General features: G+C 36.6%; 2 protein-coding genes across 2 annotated transcripts; one reads left to right on the forward strand and one right to left on the reverse strand.

Moving 5' to 3' along the window:
• Nucleotides 1–454: 454 nt before the first annotated feature.
• LOC106775268 lies at nt 455–2,116 on the forward strand. The gene is made up of 2 exons (XM_014662370.2): nt 455–1,429; nt 1,628–2,116. Exon 1 carries the CDS (start codon nt 690–692, stop codon nt 1,389–1,391), a length of 702 nt encoding a protein of 233 aa, XP_014517856.1. The 5' UTR covers nt 455–689; the 3' UTR covers nt 1,392–1,429; nt 1,628–2,116.
• A 670-nt stretch (nt 2,117–2,786) lies between these two features.
• LOC106775118 (THO complex subunit 3) lies at nt 2,787–13,526 on the reverse strand. The gene is made up of 11 exons (XM_014662178.2): nt 13,316–13,526; nt 13,057–13,152; nt 12,177–12,306; nt 11,745–11,836; nt 11,479–11,547; nt 7,331–7,388; nt 7,123–7,222; nt 6,836–6,922; nt 6,651–6,729; nt 3,037–3,169; nt 2,787–2,954 (listed from the first exon to the last, which is right to left on the reverse strand). Exons 1-11 carry the CDS (start codon nt 13,376–13,378, stop codon nt 2,920–2,922), a joined length of 942 nt encoding a protein of 313 aa, XP_014517664.1. The 5' UTR covers nt 13,379–13,526; the 3' UTR covers nt 2,787–2,919.
• Nucleotides 13,527–13,971: the final 445 nt, after the last annotated feature.

Genomic DNA, 13,971 nt, shown 5'->3' on the forward strand with positions numbered 1-13,971 from the left:
TTCTTGAATTTCTTATCTTTATTACGATCATAACAAATAAAAATAAAAAATTAATTACTGTAATAAAATGCTTTAAAAATAAATTATCAATTTTGATAAGATTATAATGATATGGCAGAAACATTTGTAAATTTTTGTCAAGATAAAAAATGAATCACCATAAAATATTTATAAAGTATTTTTTTAAATCATGATTATAATTATGAAATGAAACACTTTCAATTTTTATGTGATAACAAAAACTTGGTTAATAAATATAAGAATATAATACATATATACATATATATTTATATATAGAATAGTTACAAAATTCAATTCCCAATATTAATTTGATATATTAATTAAAGTAATTTATATGGAACTAATTTATAAGAAAATGTAAGTGAACAGAAGTATCCGTTGAGATTAACAGTACTAGACTAAGAGAATAGTGAGCCCAAAAGGAGAGAGAAAGATCTTAAAGAGAAATGTTACCGTTGGAACCTTAAATGTAACGGTTGATAACCAAAATAATATATAACGTTACATTCATTCTCACATCACACTACTTCACTTTCATCTCTCTCTTTCTCTCTCTCTCTCTCTCAACTTTTCATTCCATTCTTCTCTCTTCTCCTTGTTCAAGAACAATCTACCATCTTTGTGTTATCACATTCTTCTCTTAGTTTTAATCTGTTATCATAACAACAATGGGTGAAACAAAAGATACCCATGTTGTAGAAATCCCAGTTGAGCAAGAACATCATCTGCATCCCAAGAATGTGTTGTGTTCCATGACAAGCAACATGATTGAGGCAATAGAGGATCACCCTTTGACAGAAATCTCAGAAAGTCCCGGTCACCTTTTGCTTCTGAAGCTATGGCAAAGAGAGGAAGAACTCTTTGCAAAACGCATTGCTCATAAGGAGACAAGGATGGACACCATCAAAGCTGAACTCTTTCAACTGTCGTCTTTCTTCTTCATCTTTCATGGCTTCTTCCTAACCCTATTGTTTACTTCCTGGGCCAGGGCCCAGAAAGAGGCCCAGCAGGCCCACCACAGTGTTTGCCACAAGTGGTGGCTTCCCTCCATGTTGTCCCTCTGCAGCTCCCTTGTGTTTGTGGTTCTTGTTCAGGTGAAGGTGCACAGGTATTGGAAGGTGTGGGGAGAGTTGCAGAGGGAGAGGAGTGATGGTAGGGCTGTGACAAGGTGCATTCAGGAATTGAGGATGAAAGGGGCTAGTTTTGATCTGTCCAAGGAGCCTAACAGTGGAAAGAGGATGAAGAGTTCCAGTGTTGAGATCAAGTGGGGACCATTCACTTGGTGTTCAAAGAACTTACTCACCATTTCTCTTGTTTGCTTTACAGGTTTCATGTTTCCTGCTTCCAAGTTGGTCCTCTGTGGTTTCTGATCATGGATCTGCCTCTCCTTTCTGAGGGACTTCTTGTGGTATAATTTTTGTTTTCCTCTTTCTCTACAATAGTTTACATACAAAATCCAATCTTTTATCCAAGTCTGATTTTACATAGTCCCTCTTTCTAAAGATGGCAACTTTAGTCTTCCAATCTTCTTTTACTTGGTAAAGTTTGTTCCTTCTTTTAATTTCAACCATTATATTTTGAGGAAAATACTGTTGCATTTGTTTAGTCTTTTGCTGGGGAATGAAGCAGATTTGGTCCGATGGAACCCTTTTGAACACAGGGGAACCTCATGTTTCAATGCAAAGCTCAAATTTTGCAAGAAGAGGGGGCTGGAGCATGTGAGATGCATGCATAGATGCACATACAGGACCACCTATGGGAGACAGGAGACACATTTTTTTAGTTGATTGTTTATTTTGAGAAGGTTTCACTTGATGGTTGTGTTGCTGATTGCTGGAAGTAACACCTCTTGTGTGCTCTTCACATCTACAGTGTTGGGAACTCTATCTACAATGCAGTTACCACTGCTTGCTGCTCCAATTTTGACTCATCCTATTCATCCAAACTGCAATTTCATATTTGGAACAATCTCTTGCAAATAAATCTAGCCAAGTGTGTGTATACAAGTGATCAAATTCTTTTACATTTCATTTCAATGTAACATTGTATTATTCTTATTTCACACAACGTTATATAAACAAATTCTTTTATTCAATTTTTAGCTCATGTTAGTGTAACATTGTATTATTCTTATTTCCCAGTTATAAAAAATATTCTGTCATTCTTTTTTTGGCTCATATTCTGTCAACCTTCCCTAATAAAGCTTTTTTGGTAGGTTGGCAGATAAGAAATCAATGCCATTCTGGTGTTGTTGTTGGCAGACAAGTGCATTTGGATCCATGCAATTACAAATAATGCCATTTTTTACTGTTACCAAAACTAATCCAAACGATTAATGAATTGATAGTCCCTTTTAATGCACTTATTAAGGAGATTACCAAATTACAAATACTTAAAAGCGGGTTACCATTAGTTACAAAGATTTAAAACGTATTAAATAAATTGAAACTCTAAACTGATTTAAAGGATTTAAAACGTATTAAATGATAAATTGAAAAATAACACTAATATCTAAAAAAAAAGTACCAAGTTTTTTGTCTGAGTACTGAGAATTTTTTTGTAGCATTTTACAATTGACAATCTGGTGACGAATTAATATTTATATCATTTAATGCACACTAATTTGTTTAGTAGATTACCAGAGTGATAGGAGAATTGTATCAACAATACTTTTAACTACATTAATAACTCTTTATCCTGTGGACAATTTGGTCACAACTTCTATAACATAAATAGTTAAAAAATATTAAAATTACTAAAAAATATGAAAAACAAAATTCCTTTTTCCAACATTCATATGCCTTGGTCTAAAAATCCAATCCATTCATAAAAATCCATTTGTCCATTTCCCTTTCTTTGCATGCTCAAATACCAATAAAAATATGCCTTTAACAAATCCTAGGCATTTTCAAAACCAAAAATGCGAAAAACACCTGCAAACAAAGTACACAAAGGTTAACAGTGTCATTGTGTTTCAATTAACACTTCACAGACAAAAAAAAATAAAAATGATACCTTCATCAGCCTGATACTTGTTTTTGTCATCACCAGCATATGCAAGTAAGTTGTACTTAGGATTCCACTCAACACTGTTCATAGCGGCTCTACAAGGAATTTGATGTACTGTTCTTCCAGTTTGAACATTGGACTGTTTCATAAAGTAGCAATTAAAAACGAAAGAACAATGCATGAAAGCAGCAAGAAAGCAAGCAAGAAAGGAAGCAAGAAAGGGATAGGTTTAGCATTGCATATAGCAGAAGAAAAAAATAAGTCTGTTGGGACACTTATGTGTATAATTGCAACAGACATTATAAATAGTCTGTTTTTTTAGGTGTGGGGGGTTATGTTATTGTTTTTCCGAGCTGGGTGAAATAAGCAGCTGAGGGTGAGGTCTCTCTAAACACCTCAATTGTAATTGATTGTTGGTCTAATCTCATGGAACATTGGTACGAGATAGACAATAGAGGAATACACATACAGTTTAATACATCTGTGTAATAATACTAGTCTTATCAACTGGTATAGGGAGCCGTGATCTTGGTTCTGTGGAGGGGTGGAAGATAGGGTATGGTGAATACAACAATGGAATCAAGAATGGATGGCCTGGAAAAGATAGTTCAAGAAATGGTTCAAGATCATGGCAAGACTGAAACGAACAGCATGAGTGACTCCAGAGGTTGGAGGATATGATCACAGGTCTCACCGTAGTAGTGGAAAAGCTGTCAGATGGAGAGAAAACTTCTGACAACATTTCTGTGGAAAACGAAAGAAATTGAAGGATTAAATTGCTTTAGAAGGAAAAGAATTAAATTGGTTTCATGGGAGCATAACCTCCCTGGATTGAGGGCATAACCCCTCTCTACAAGCAATAAGTCTGACTTTACAGAATACTCGATACCCCTCACCCATACCCACTAAGTCTTCTCTCCTGTATCCTAACATTACACCCCCTCTGCCAAACAACCTTGTCCTCAAGGTTGGAAACGGACACCCCTGGCTATGCTCTTCAGTTCACATCAGGCAGCTTGGGTGGTGGCAAAATCTTTTCTTCATCGGCTCCCGACTCGTCCTCTGCCAAAATTATCACGCTTTTCTCTGCACAATGGTGACCAGGGTCGGACGGTCCACCACAATGAAAACATCACCCCTCTTTCTTTGTCTTAAGGAATACTGGGTAAGGGAGATTTCTCACCACTCTTCCTCGATTGTCGGCCCCACCGTTCGTACTCCCTTCCGCGCTACTCGCCGGTGTAACTCCATCTCTCCTTACTGGCCCATTACCCTCCATTCCGCCCGACCAATTCAGGGACTGACGTTCGGTTTCGCCTCATAGCCCCGTCCCTGTTGCGCGCAACCCCGATGGGTTCGCCTTGAACCTGTTCCAACTTCTCCCTCTCGCTCTAGTCGTTGCGTCTTCCACATCCCGCGCGATCCTCATCACAACAATCAATTCTTGCGGACCTTGAATGCACACTTGCCCCTTTATGTCTTCTCGCAATCCGGCGAGAAAATACCCTAATATTTGTTCCTCCACTACCCCGTAAGCTTGGCCCACCAGCATCATCATCTTCTCCCTCAGCATCAAAGTCAACTGGATCATCCTTTGCTTCCTCCTCTTCCTTCTTCTTCTCGGCCTCTTTAAAGGATGCCTTTTCAGCATCCTTGTGGCCCTCTCTCCGTCAGGTGGCAGCCCCACAGGTTCACAAAACACCACATCATGCTTGTCCAATAAAAACTCCATCTCCCTCTTTTGTTTGTCGATGAGGCCCAAACCATTCGGGCTGCTTTTTCTGGACTCAAATGAGCCCAATTCCCATACCATTAGCCCCGCTGCCACTTCATCCATTTTTACTAAAGCCCTGAGGCCCACCACTCTTCTTTCCAAAGTGGGGTTCCTCTGTACTGTTATCTCCATCATCGTCAACTTTCTCCAATCCACCGACACCTTCCCGAGCTTCGCTAGCCACTCCACGCCAAGGATGACCGCTACTCCTCCGTGCTCAAAAATCATACCCGTTCGGTCCCCAATCTCCCCGTTCGGCTTCATCATTTGTGGCTGAGTGAAACCTCCAGCAGACAAAGCGGACCTCTCCCCTTGTTTCCGGTCTATTTCGGTCTTAACTTCCTCCGTCTCCACCTCTTCATCCTCTGACTGCTCGGTATCTTTCAATCGGCATGGATTACAACACTCGGTCTCGGATTGTTCGGCAATCATTCCTCGTCCCTCATAAGACTCGTCCACCGTCCCCTTCCGTTCGAAAGCTGTCAACCGCTCCACGACGGTTCCGAACCTTATCACCAGAGCTTCCTTCAACCCCTCCCAAGAGCGATCCCTGGCTTTCTCCTTCCAGGCTCTGAACCAGTAGCCAGTGCTTCCCTCCATGCTCACAAACACTAATTGTACCTTCTCCTCTTCTGCTACTCCTTGAATTTCGAAGAATCGCTCCGCCCAATTGATCCAATTCAATGGATTTATCCCTTCGAACACGGGCAACTCCAGCCTCTTCCTCCAATTGAACCGCTCACCTTCTCCGCCCCTAATTTCGCCCTCGCATCTCGTACTCCTATTGGCGTTCATAGGCGCCTGACTGTCATCATACGGTTCCCCCTTTCGTCATCGCTCTCGTTCCTCCCCCAAGCATTCCCTTCTCCTTCTCTGATTCTCGTTAACAGTATGTTGATCATCTACAGACCCCGGACTGCCTTCTAATCCCTTTTTCTGGTTCCACACCTTTCCTCCAGGAACTCGTAAGAGTTCTCTGGTTTCCTGTTGCATTTCTTGCATATTTCTTTTCCATTCTGCTAGCTCCCTTTTCTGTTCGCTGATCCTCCTTTCCCAAGAATTGTCTCTTCCTTCCATGCTTCCTCCTTTTCTTGACCACTTCTTGATTCGTTCTTGACCCCTCTCCTAAAGATATCCGGCAGGTCGGACCACTTGATAGGTTCTTAATTATTGAACCTAATCGTTCTCACTCTCACAACAGTATGAACAATATAGAAGATGATGAAAGAACTGTATTATTCAGAAAAAAAATGGATCTGTACAAGGACATGGGAGCATAACCTCCCTGGATTTAGGGCATAACCCCTCTCTACAAGCAATAAGCCTGACTTTATAGAATACTCGATACCCCCTGACCCATAATCGGGTCTTATTTATACTATTTCTTCCACCTTCTATTCTAAACCCATTACCCACTAAGTCCTCTCCCCTATATCCTAACAGAATGCAAGCAAGAAAGCAAGTAAGAAAGAAACCACGAAAGAAGTAAGAAATCAAGAAAGAAAGAAAGGAAACAAGAAAGATAGGAAACAAGAAAGCAGGCAAGCAAGTAAGAAATAAAGCATGAAAGAAGCAAGAAAGAAAGCGAGAAAGCAAGAAAGAAAGCAAGCAAGAAAGAAAGAAAGCATAAAAGAAGGAAAGCAAGAACGAAAGTAAACAAGAAAGAAAGAAAGCAAGCAAGATAGAAAGCAAGAAAGATGAAAGCAAGAAAGAAAGCAAAAAAGCAAGCAAGAAAACAAGAAAGCAAGCAAGAAAGAAAGTCATGTAACTTACTATGTCTATGAACAAGTCTTCATTTGCAGAAGCATTTAAGAAAGAAACCAAGAAAGAGAGTCATGTAACTTACTATATCAATGAACAAGTCTTCACTTGCAGAAGCAATTAAATGCCCAGTATAATTGAAGCCAATTGTCCGGACAGGCCACCTAAGAAACAAGCATTCCATATTTGTCACAAAAACAATAAAAACAATCAATATAGCTTAAAGAATGAAAGCTGAATACACAAACATTAAAGCCAATGAAAACTCACTCCAGCTTTGTGAAGGTACGCACACAGAGCATCTCTGAGATGTTCCACAGGCTGACAAGGGAATCAGCACTTCCAACAGCAAAATATCTGCCATAATAACATGGCATTATTTATTTGTTATGTCCTTTTGCAGAAACTTTTTCTATGCAAAGGATACTCAATTGAAGGAAATGATGACAACAAATTAACAATTTAGAGTCAGATATATGGTTGTATATTTGTATATCTAACTTTCTAACTAAAATGAAATCAGTGAGACCAGAAATAACGAACATTTGGAAACATACCTTCCTACTGGGTCAATTGCAATGCAATAACAACCAGCTGTATGAGCCATGAGAGTGTCAAGAGGCCGAAGAGATGGGTAAGACAGTACTTCCACAGTCCCTGAGAGGGCAAGAAGTAATAATAAAAATATAAGAAAGTTCTCTACTTTATAAAAGCCAAAATTTAGATTCATGTTTTAGAAAGTACCAAGTCAGTCAATGATCTTACCATTTCCTGTTGTTAGAAAGAACATCTCCCCTGTCATGTTCCAAGCAATCTCATTTACCTAGAAAAAGAAAAGGAGAATCAACAATGAGTTCAATGGAATCAATTCTTCTTGATAGAGTTATGTTTCCCTTTGTGATAAACAGAAAGGATGTACACTTTTTAAGTATTCTGTGTATATCATAGATAGACGAGTATGAACTCCCAAAATATAAGTTTGGTGTGATTGAGAAAAATAATGATAATGAAGGAGTTAGAACTTCAGGTGAGATGAATGCAAAAAGAGAAGAACTCAAGAGCTAGGAACCAAAAAAACACAGGTAGTTCAGAAAGTGAGGGTATGTTATGGGAAGCAGAAGCATTATGGTATTCGTTTATATAGTAATCCACGCTATTTTCCATATAGGGTGAATCCTTAAAGACTTACACTTAGAGTTCTCAACTTGACTCATGATTCAAGGGCTAGCCCTAGCCCACCCTTGAAAAAACCACTTTTAGGAGGTCCCCTCAAGTAGGGGCAAAAAAAAGCTCCATTCCCCAAAGTCCCTCTCAAGTGGATTAGGATCAAGGTTAAGGTGAATTTGGCCAACTACAAGAATTTAGTTAACTCTTAAAAACAATATCATTTATGTACACATGTAAAATTATATATTTTATTAGATAGTCTAATATATTGTAATTTTATTATATTTGAATTAATACTTTTACATCATACTTATTATGTTATTAAATAAAATATATAATATATAGTTTAATACAGATATTGACTATAATCTATTTATCAATTTTATCAATTTCTTAGAGAAGAGATCTTATAGCTTTTAATAAAGAAGTATGTAATACATTGTGATACTAGAGATTGAAACTGTAAAATAATTCTCGAGGACTTGATTAATCCCTCTCATAATCTTCTATTTATAAGAATAATTGATACAAAAGTATATGATAAATAGGGTAACCCTTGACACAATATATTCACATTCTAAGGTCTGGAGACCACTAAGTTTAGGACACATCTTTTTTAATTTAGACAAATAATGATGGCCAAGTCGATCATGTAGCACTTTAGGATTAGGAGAAGCAACACATGACACCCTTGGACGAGATCCAAAATGGTATAATCCGCCAGTTTCTTATCCTTCTCCAATTTGTCTCTCCAAACTACGCTCATGTGTAACAAAAGATTTGTGATCAAAGGTTATTGAATAATTTAACATTTTGGTCAACTGGCTTAGGGAAATTAAATTAAAAGGACAATTAGTGACAAAAAGGACAGAGTTGAGATTGAGGGAGGGAGGCAAGGAAACATGACTGACTCCTTTGGAGGAAGTTTTAGATCCATTTACAAGGGTTATGAAATGAGGTTTTTCTCGAAAAGAAATAAATGAGAACAAAGAGGTATTACCAAAATTGTGATCAGAAGCACTTGAGTCAATTACCTACGAATTTTGACCTTCCATGGATTGAGAAATGCAGGTTGTTGATGTACTGGAAGATTGAGATGGTTGTGCCAAGCTGTTAGACTTTAACCTTAGATACTCTTGATATTCATCCTCGGTAAACTTAGAAGTGGAAGTTTCAGGCTTCGAAGTGGAAGTTTCAGTCTTCGAAATATTGGCGGTCATGCGCTTCCTGAGTTTGAGGTATCGAGATACAAAAAAGGCGAGTGGTCAATGTTTCCATGAGACCTCATGATTAGTCAGAAGTTGATCTCTGAGATGATCAAAATCAGGATGTAGGGCATGAAGGATCAACACCATGTAAAATTTGTCTAGTTTCTTCTTGATATCCTTTAATGGGTCCGCTTCCAAAAAATCTTGAGTTCTTCAACAGCAGATTAGGCTTCAGCCATAAAGCACACCATATCATGGTCTGCAATTTTAAGAGATTCAAACTTGTTTGCAGTGTCATAAAGACGTTGAATATTGTTGGCATAGATGCTTTGAGCTTTCTTCCAAAATGAGTGACAAATTTTGAAAGCCCTCAGAGATATAAGAAGTTTGGGTTCCACTGATTGCCATAACAGGGCACACAACTGGAAATCTATTTATTTCCACTGATCAGTTTTTTCAGCAAGCACAAGGCTTCCATCTTGCTCAAGGTGTTCATAATGCCCTTGGTCAAGGAACCACATTTCAATGGCAGCAGACCATGATAGACAATTTTTTCCATTTAGCTTCTCGGAGGTAATTGATGGACTTCCAGAGAAGGAAAAAGTACTACCAGACGCCATCTCTAAAGAAGACGAATCGCACCAGTAAGGAACAAGAAAACCCTAAGAGTTTAGATGGACGGAACTATGACGGCGGCAGCCGGCGTCGGACGGTAGCAGCACCGGATAGATGCTACGAGTCAGAAACCAGAGCGGGATCAACTTACCGCTCTTATACCAATTTGAGATTGAAACTGTGAAATAATTCTTGAGGGCTTAATTAATCCCTCTCATAATCTTCTATTTATAGTAATAAATTGATACAAGAGTACATCCTTGACACAATATAATCATGATAAATAGGAAAACCCTTGACACAAATAGGGTAAATATCCTAAGAGTGATAAAATGCCAAACACGACAAGAGAAACATGGAGTCTAACCAAAATATGAGAATATTGAATTAATTTTAATAAAATTTACACTAAAGTTTTTTTATAATTACTAAATAAATATTTATTATATACATACATACATATAAATATATATATATATATATATATATATATTGATTATTAAAGAGAAATAAATAATTGGTAGAATTTAAGTATAAATTTAAGTCATACATTAGAAAAAGAAAAAAATAAACAACATATAATAAAAAAACCATAAACTTATTATTCATAAATTCATTATTTTAAACTTTCAAATTAAGATATCTTATTTAGTTTTGATTCACATCCAGGTGAATTTTTCGCACTAAATGACTCTTATTTATACTTTAAAAATATGTTTATCAAGTCAAAGAAAATTAAACATGTTTAGCCAAGGAAGGATTTCAACATCCTACGTTGCTACTTAATTTTCCTATATAAACAAGCAACCAAGTTTGATAAAACCTTTTACAAAATTTATGTTAGTCTGATTAAAATGTTTATATATAATTCTTTGACAAATTAAAAACACTTAGATTTGCGATAAATTAGTAGTTAATTACATTTCTTCTTCTATTCAAAATGAATATCTTTTCTAAAAAGAAGGCTCATGGGCTGATCCTAGTCCATAGGTTTTTTGGAGATATTTTGATCCCGTGGGCTTTTTTTCAATGAAGGGATTTTTGTTCTTATGAGGTTTTTTTAGTCCAGCCCATGTGAATCAAGACCAAACCATGTGAGGAGGCCAAATTGACAGGTCTAACACTTGTGTGGATATAGTGAAAAAACAACAGTATGTATATTTTAAAAGACTCGTCAGGTTTCATCCGAAGCTAGGAATTGAAAGTCAAGCCCTTTATCGGACTGCAAATTTCAATTCCTATTCCTCATCATGGTTGGATGGTCTAAAAGAGAAGATAATCAGATTAACATGTAGAAACTGAATTATATTCACTTAAATGAAAAATAAGAGTACAAGGATATACTTATACACAAAATATACTAATGAGCTTCTGAGCCTAATATCAGAGTGCAGAACAACAAAGTATCATTTTTAGCAAATTTCCTTATCCTTCTTCACATCTTCAAGCTTAGTGTAGAGTTCATTCTTCAATCCTTGTCCAACACACCACTTCTCAACAGCCTTGGACCACAAAACATAAATGGATAAACCCCATACTTTCTCTGTTGCAATGGCTGGAGTAGAAGTGAAAGCAGAGAAAAGGCACTGACGGGGAAGAGGATGAACTAGACATCTTTTTAATAATAAAGGGAAGAAAAAACCTCGGTCTAAAAGCATGAAGAAACTTAACTGTATTCACTTAAAATAAAAATAAAGGGATATATTTATATAAAATATATACTAATGGGCTTATGGGCTCAATAGTTCAAGAATACACAAACCTAGCATATGTACTTTACCAATTAAACTGGTAAAGGCTAATTAAAGACAAGTTACTCATAATTTTCAAGTTCCAGCATCATTTGTTATCCTCAAAAACAGGCTTTAACAAATTGAAAGAAACAGACCCAACAACATGAATGAAGTATAAACTAGATTATACCTCATAATTGAACTTGCGCCTGTGAATTGGTTTGAACTTCCGAACATCCAGTATTGTTAATTCATCATCCTATTAAACACAAAACAAGGAATAACTTTACCACGCCAAAAAACAGCATGAGAACCATAGACATATTCAATTTAATAACTACAGATCTAATGATTCTAGAGCAAGAAACAATTCAAGCAAAACAGCCTATAGTCGGTACTGATATCCAATCACCACAAATGCATTTCAGAGCTTAAAGCAAATGGATTGTCACATACCCTGTTACCAACAGCTACATGAGTCCCATCAGGTTTGTAAGTGATGTTGATATTCTCCCCACTAAGTTCTGCCTGTTGTGAGCATTTTCCACCTGCAGAAACCAAACATCATAAACCTTTTTCCAAGCCCCCTCCCTGGTCCTCAATCAAAACGGTAAATAATCTGTTTACATCTTTTTAGACTTCCGTGGAGCTAACTCAATTAGCACTTTTTCCAGCTATTAATAAGAAAAGCATGTATCTTACCTACAGAAATATTTTCAAGTAAAAAAAAACAATTATTTGTGCATTATGGTATAGGTTTGTATTGGATCAAGAAAATATAACCATATAATGCACTATAGATCTCCCAAATTATAAAAAGCCATAATAAATCTCCTCCCTCATGATATCACAAACTAAAATAATTTGTGTATCTGAATAATCACTTACTTCGAGCATCCCACAAGCGAACAGTCTTGTCACCTGATGCAGTTGCAATCAAATCAGCATGTTTGGGGTCCCAGCATAGCTGATCCACACTATCAGTGTGACCTTTCAGTTCGATATCTTTGACCTTGCCCTACAATAAACATAATGTTTCATTTACCGAACGAGACTGGAAAAATAAACAGTTGACCTAAAGCTTTAGTAAGGATTTCCTTTCAGACTATGCATAGTTCACAATGTCATTATTGATTTGATCAAACAAGATCGAATTCTAATAGAAACATCCTCTCTGACATTACCGTCGTTTTGGATCACAGAAGGTAATCAATAGGTGGTGATCCTTTGTGCCCTCGTCCACTGATTCCAACAGAACCTAGTCCTTTCCCTGCTCTAGATACACTTCAACATTAAGTTTAACTCTTCCTTCGGCTAACATACTTCAAGGATTAACCCTTGATTAAATCTCTAAACCCAAATCCTTTAGAGGTAATCTTATCTAATCCCGAGAAAGTAAAAAGGTTCCCAAAGTAATTTCAAAGTGAAAATTATTAAACAAGATATCAACACTTGGGTATTCAATTTTTTCACAAACAGCACACCTACTACATTTCTTTGTAAGCACTAACTTATTCTTTCTCCAATCAAATGACAGCATCTCTACGTGAATAATGACAATTTTATTCCGTAGCCCTCAAGCCATAATCAGGTATAACAACTTACAACTAGGTCCGGACCGAAGGCTAATATAATTTAATCAATGAAATTAAAAAGATAACATGTCTCATTCTTCAGACAGCTATTACGAGAAAAATATATCGATGCAAAATTAAAATTTGGGCCACAAACACAAAAACTAGAGGGGAGCAATGAGGAGTAATCTCACATGCCCATGTGGTTCAATATGCCATATTCGCGCAGTTTGGTCCACAGAGCCAGAAGCAAGTTTTGTGCCAATGCAATTCCACGCCACAGAGTGCACCTATTGGAGAAAAAACAAAAAACACCCATTTCATAATTGGAGCAGTAAAATTGTAAAAGGGTTTGTTTTCCACACAAACCGAAGGTTTCAAGCATAAGAGACACGAAAGTGATGAGCTTTGAACGCGTTTACCATGAATGAGAAAGAGGGAGCAAAAGGGTACCTTCTTCTTGTGACCCGAATACTCTCGGCTATGGAGATTCTTAAACGGGATTTGTTCCTCCATGGTGAAAGCAACGAATCTGAGAAGCACTTTTCTGAAGCTTGAGTAGAAAGATTCGCAGTAACGGTGATTATTGTGAACAGTGTCTGATGATTGTAGTGGAAACTCACGCACAGGTGGGAACAACAGGGACGAAGAAATTTGTAGAAATATTGAGCTTAAATATTTTGCTGATTAATATATATAATTTGCTCTAATAAAACTGTTTTAAAAATAATTCTGGAAATATAATTGTTTTTATTTTTAAATATGTGAATAGTTTATGTTTACTCTTTTAAATTTTTCTAAAGGGATTAAAAATAAACACTAAAAATGAAATAAATGACTGAAATTAACAAAATAGACAAAAACAAAATAGAGATTGAAAAAATGGAAAGAGTACAAATATTGAAGATGACTAAAATAAATGAAAAGATAAAAAAGCTTAGTTAAACTTTAGAATCCTTTATATTTTAGCTATAGTGAAGAATTTACAACTTGAAATTTTAGAGATGAAATATTGCGTATTGTAATTGTAATTGTATTTACATTTGAGAGATAAATGAATATGGGCTTAATACGTGGAAATAAATCATGGTATGAAATGTGTATTTTTT

The sequence above is a fragment of the Vigna radiata genome, chromosome 10 (assembly GCF_000741045.1).
Source record: "Vigna radiata var. radiata cultivar VC1973A chromosome 10, Vradiata_ver6, whole genome shotgun sequence".
Lineage (NCBI taxonomy): Eukaryota > Viridiplantae > Streptophyta > Magnoliopsida > Fabales > Fabaceae > Vigna > Vigna radiata.

Excerpts from the sequence above, each read along its gene's own strand:
- LOC106775268 (XM_014662370.2), top strand. The coding sequence starts at position 690 with ATGGGTGAAACAAAAGATACCCATGTTGTAGAAATCCCAGTTGAGCAA.
- LOC106775118 (XM_014662178.2), bottom strand. The coding sequence starts at position 13,378 with ATGGAGGAACAAATCCCGTTTAAGAATCTCCATAGCCGAGAGTATTCG. Across the intron at positions 7,223-7,330 it reads CTTTCTAACAACAGGAAATG|GGACTGTGGAAGTACTGTCT; the intron begins GTAAGATCATTG and ends TTGCCCTCTCAG. Across the intron at positions 2,955-3,036 it reads CAAGTATCAGGCTGATGAAG|GTGTTTTTCGCATTTTTGGT; the intron begins GTATCATTTTTA and ends CTTTGTTTGCAG.